Raw genomic sequence first — 4,453 nt, forward strand, 5'->3', positions numbered from 1 at the left:
CCATCTCAAGGTTTTTTTAAAGTTTTTAAAGAAAGTGTTAACAAATTAACACGCAATATATAAAAATCTCGTTCACTCAATATCGAGCCGTTTACAAGCGGTGATAGATGCAAACGCTATATTTGGCTTCAAACAAAATATAAAATTTAAAAAAAATAATAATAAAACACAAGGTGTGCAAAAACTTTGTTTCTGTATTTTTTGTAAGTTTGATGTTTTGTTTTTTTATGAAAGAAGTTTTACATTTGAATTTAATTTGTAGTTATTAAGTTATGAATATACTTTTTATTTTTGAAGAAGTAGGGTTTTTTTATTGAATAAATCCTTAATTTAATAAAAAAACTTGATAAGCAAATACTTTCTTTGGTCACTGTATGAGAAAGTACAATACACTTATTTACATTGAGCATAAAACGAACAGATATATAATTACTCGCATTCTCATTTTCAACATAATTTTTATAGAAGGACACCTTTTTTCCTACTATTTAAAATCTCAATTGGAGGAAAATGACCACGATAGAGTACACGGTAGAAAGGAAAAATTCAAGTATAACTTGATGGGTGAAATACCCTGGATTTCCTCCTAATTAAGCCCTGATCTGATCGCTAAAGAACACAAGATAAATATAGTCTAGAATAAAATTTCTATCAGGGCAACTCACCATTACCCATAAAAGAATATTCTCTAAATGATGGAATTAGAACATCCATATTTGACAAAAGAATATTTATTTGTTTTAGGAGGTAGAGAAAAAAAAAAAAACCGATTTTATTTCCTTTTCACAAACATTTATAAATCCTTAGAATTGTATCCAAATCCAATGTTGCATCTACCTTTGGAAGTATGAACGTCTGGTCTCCCTACCCATACCAATACTTTACAATGCATATTTAACAAAAAAAAGTTATTTTAAATTAAAAAGAACTCTTCAATCATTTTATTTTATATTTTCAGTTTGTGTGGGTTGATAAATATTTGTATTATATGTGTTTTAAGCTAAAATGAAAGTTACACTATAGTATAATGTCTGATAATCAAATTTGATAAACTATTCAATTGAGTTAATTTTTTTCTATTTTCGAAAACCATAAAAAAATATATTTTTTTTCAGATCAGATGTCTTAAGTTAAATGTTATCCTTTGATAACCAGGCGATTAGATATTAGTATCAGTAATGTTCCAAATACTTCTAAAAGCAGTATGAAGATAAATTTGGTCCCAAATAATCTATCTTCATATATATATAAGAAAATAAAAATATCAGACTCTATTTCATAGTGATATGCAAAATAACATTTAGTAAATAGTCCAAAAATTAGGTTAAATTAAAAAGAACTCTTCAATCGTTTTATTATTTGTTGAATTACAGAACTCCTTAGTAAATAAACGGTGAATAAATAAAGGATTTTATTTTTTGAAATTTTTTAGCTTAGCTCATAAAATTAATCTTAGTGAAGCTCTAAGACTAAGTAAATCATTTTTGTATGGATATATTTTCTGAACATCAAATTTGATAAACTAATCAATTGAGTTTTTTTTTTTCTATTTTCAAAATACATTAAGACATTCAGTAATGTTCGAAATACTACTAAAAGCAATATGAAGATAAATTTGGTCCAAAATAATCTATCTTCATCTATATAAAAAAATAAAAATATCAGACCCTATTTCATAGTGATTTGCAAAATAACATTTAGTGAATAGTCCAAAAATTAGGTGAAGATAAACGGCCTTTCAGAGGTTTACCTTTCAGCTAACCCAACAAAATCTTTCAACCAACCCATCAAGACAGTTTCATTGCCTTATTAATTAAGCCCTGGTCTGGTCGCTAAAGAACAGAATATAATCAAACATATTGTAACACTACTATCCGAATTTTATCATCCCAATCCTAATTACTAGTAATTTTCAAATTCTCATCTCACAACTAATTTCTCATCTCAAGCCCGACTGTTATATCAATTAAATGAACAAGTCCTCCTAGGAAGTAACCTGACAGTGAGAAAAAAAATATAAGAAATTATTTACTTACACTATTAACTAGTTGTTCACAGAAAGTACTTTTACCCGGCTTAAACTCCCAAGGACTTCCCTTCAAACAGGTATATAAGGCCTACACGGTCTAGTCCACCATGTACTGGCTAATCAGCTACAGAGAAGCGAACATGAAAACAATCTTGGTACGGAATAATCGCAACCAATGGATTATAGTAACGAATAGAAATGGAATCTGGTGAAATTTCTTGTTTTAACTGCTATATGACTTTTTCAGGTTTGTCTTTTGGTAGCAGGAGTAGCTCTTGCATCAGAGCACAGGTTGAGAAGGAGTTATGGCCACGGAGTGATCGTCCCCGGTGCTGTGGCTCACGGTGTAGTCGTCCCTGGAGCAGTGGCCCCCGGCGTCGTGGTTCCAGGAGCAGTGTCACATGGAGCAATAGTACCAGGAGCAGTATCACATGGAGCAATAGTTCCAGGAGCCGTAGCACCAGGAGCTTTCGTCGCCGGTCCAGTATCCGCCCCCGCTGCTCTTGCTGGTCCAGTTAATGGAGGTGCCGCCCTCGCTGGCCCAGTCAACGGAGGTGCAGCCATCGCCGGTCCAGTTAATGGTGGAGCTCACCTTACTGGTCCAGTGAATGGGGGAGCTGCCTTGGCTGGCCCAGTAAATGGCGGAGCTCACCTAACAGGCCCAGTCAACGGTGGAGCCGCTTTATCTGGTCCAGTTAATGGAGGTGCAGCCTTGGCCGGTCCCGTCAACGGTGGTGCAGCCCTTGCCGCCCCCGTCAACGGTGGAGCCGCCCTTACCGCTCCAGTCAACGGAGGAGCTTACTATACCGCTCCAGTCAACGGAGGGGCCGCCTATACCGCTCCAGTCAACGGAGGAGCCGCCTATACCGCTCCTGTCAACGGAGGAGCCGCCTATACCGCTCCAGTCAACGGAGGAGTCGTCTTCGGAGCACCAGTTGCCGCCGCTGCTCACCTCGGTGCCCCATTCTTGGGAGTTCCAGCACTCGCTGGTGCTCACGGACATTGGGTGCATTAATCGAATCAATGAATAAAATGACTGATGTATTTATGGTGTAAATAAAAGTGTTTTATAAACAAAAATATTTATATTTTTCTCATCACTTCATATCTCTTGCTGCATTACGCCTTTCTCTAACTACAATGAATTCTGGGCTCAATAATTCATTTTTTTGTCATACAATATTTCCATAATATATGTACCTTTTAATAGTTAAGGAAAAAAATTCAAATAGCAACAAAATTAAATAAGCTATATTGCAAAGTACAAACGAAATTCGGTTACAATTATTAAAAGAATCACCTTCAAAATAATTCAATTATTAATAATTGAATTATTTTGAAGGTGATTCCTTGTTTTGTATTTTACGAATAATTATTACATTGTTTTTCTTTTATAAATAGATCTCTCATCCTCTTTCTTATCAGATAATTCGATAATATATTATTATTGTTGTTGTTAGCAAAAATCATTAAATGACACGAAAAAGTATTTCGTAAAATACTAAAGAAGGTGTTTCTTAAGTGAGGAAGTATTTATCTACGAGAAAAAAAAAATCGAACCAGGTTTTCGATGAAATTATGGTTACATAGAGGGGATGTCGAGGTTGTCGTCAATACATCCCAGGCAAATTTTCGACCACTACAATTTTGAAAACTCATAATTCCACCACGTTATTGTTGTTTTGCTTGTAGACATTTTGTGTTTATATTTATAGTACCACAAATAAACGTATTTCCTCCAAAAGGTCTTCTCTCAAAGGGACTATTGTATAATATCTATTAGTAAATAATATGCGGCCATAAAAATGGCAAAGTAAAGTCATGGTTAAGTTGGTTTCCTGGTTCGATTTTTTTTCTAGTAGATACTACATCCTCACTTAAGATACACCTTATTTAGTATTTATGAAATACTTTTCGGTGTCATTTAATGATTTTTGCTAACAACTATAATATTTGATCTTATAAATCAACATCTTTTTTCTTTTTTCAATATTGTAATGAAATACAGCATTGGACTTTACTTTGCCATTTGTTCCTTACACAAGCTTACACCGGGTATTTGTTGAGGTAGTTTACATACAAACTGGTCTTTTTTGCAAGTCTATTTTCGAAATTTTCGACCACTACAATTTTGAAAACTCATAATTCCACCACGTTATTGTTGTTTAGCTTGTAGACATTTTGTGTTTATATTTATAGTACCACAAATAAACAAAGGTGTTTCTTAAGTGAGGAAGTTTGTTTGTTTGGTTGTTTAGTGGCGCCAAACTTCATTGGTCATCAACGCCATTTATATTTTATTTAATTTTGCTAATATTCGTTAAATTTTTTTTTTTTTTAATTTTTTTTTTATTTATTTTTTTCTTCCGATCAAGTTATATTTTTGTCAATAAATTTTGTGATTTTAAAAACTGGAACACCAAT

General features: G+C 33.4%; 1 protein-coding gene across 3 annotated transcripts; it reads left to right on the top strand.

Moving 5' to 3' along the window:
* The first annotated feature begins 2,051 nt into the window (after positions 1 to 2,051).
* LOC106693038 (skin secretory protein xP2) lies at positions 2,052 to 3,109 on the top strand. Of its 3 annotated transcripts, none has more exons than XM_067048296.1 (3): positions 2,052 to 2,184; positions 2,277 to 2,830; positions 2,891 to 3,109. In XM_067048296.1, exons 1-3 carry the CDS (start codon positions 2,137 to 2,139, stop codon positions 3,042 to 3,044), a joined length of 756 nt encoding a protein of 251 aa, XP_066904397.1. In that variant the 5' UTR covers positions 2,052 to 2,136; the 3' UTR covers positions 3,045 to 3,109. The 3 variants fall into 3 exon arrangements, with proteins under 3 accessions (XP_066904397.1, XP_014270179.1, XP_014294824.1); XM_014414693.2 differs by having other exon boundaries at positions 2,277 to 2,553; positions 2,584 to 3,109; XM_014439338.2 differs by having other exon boundaries at positions 2,053 to 2,184; positions 2,277 to 3,109.
* The last annotated feature ends 1,344 nt before the right edge of the window (positions 3,110 to 4,453 follow it).

This window comes from Halyomorpha halys, unplaced genomic scaffold, assembly GCF_000696795.3.
Source record: "Halyomorpha halys isolate HHAL.00 unplaced genomic scaffold, Hhal_1.1 Scaffold84.1, whole genome shotgun sequence".
Lineage (NCBI taxonomy): Eukaryota > Metazoa > Arthropoda > Insecta > Hemiptera > Pentatomidae > Halyomorpha > Halyomorpha halys.

Excerpts from the sequence above, each read along its gene's own strand:
- LOC106693038 (XM_014439338.2), top strand. The coding sequence starts at position 2,137 with ATGTACTGGCTAATCAGCTACAGAGAAGCGAACATGAAAACAATCTTG. Across the intron at positions 2,185-2,276 it reads CGAACATGAAAACAATCTTG|GTTTGTCTTTTGGTAGCAGG; the intron begins GTACGGAATAAT and ends TGACTTTTTCAG.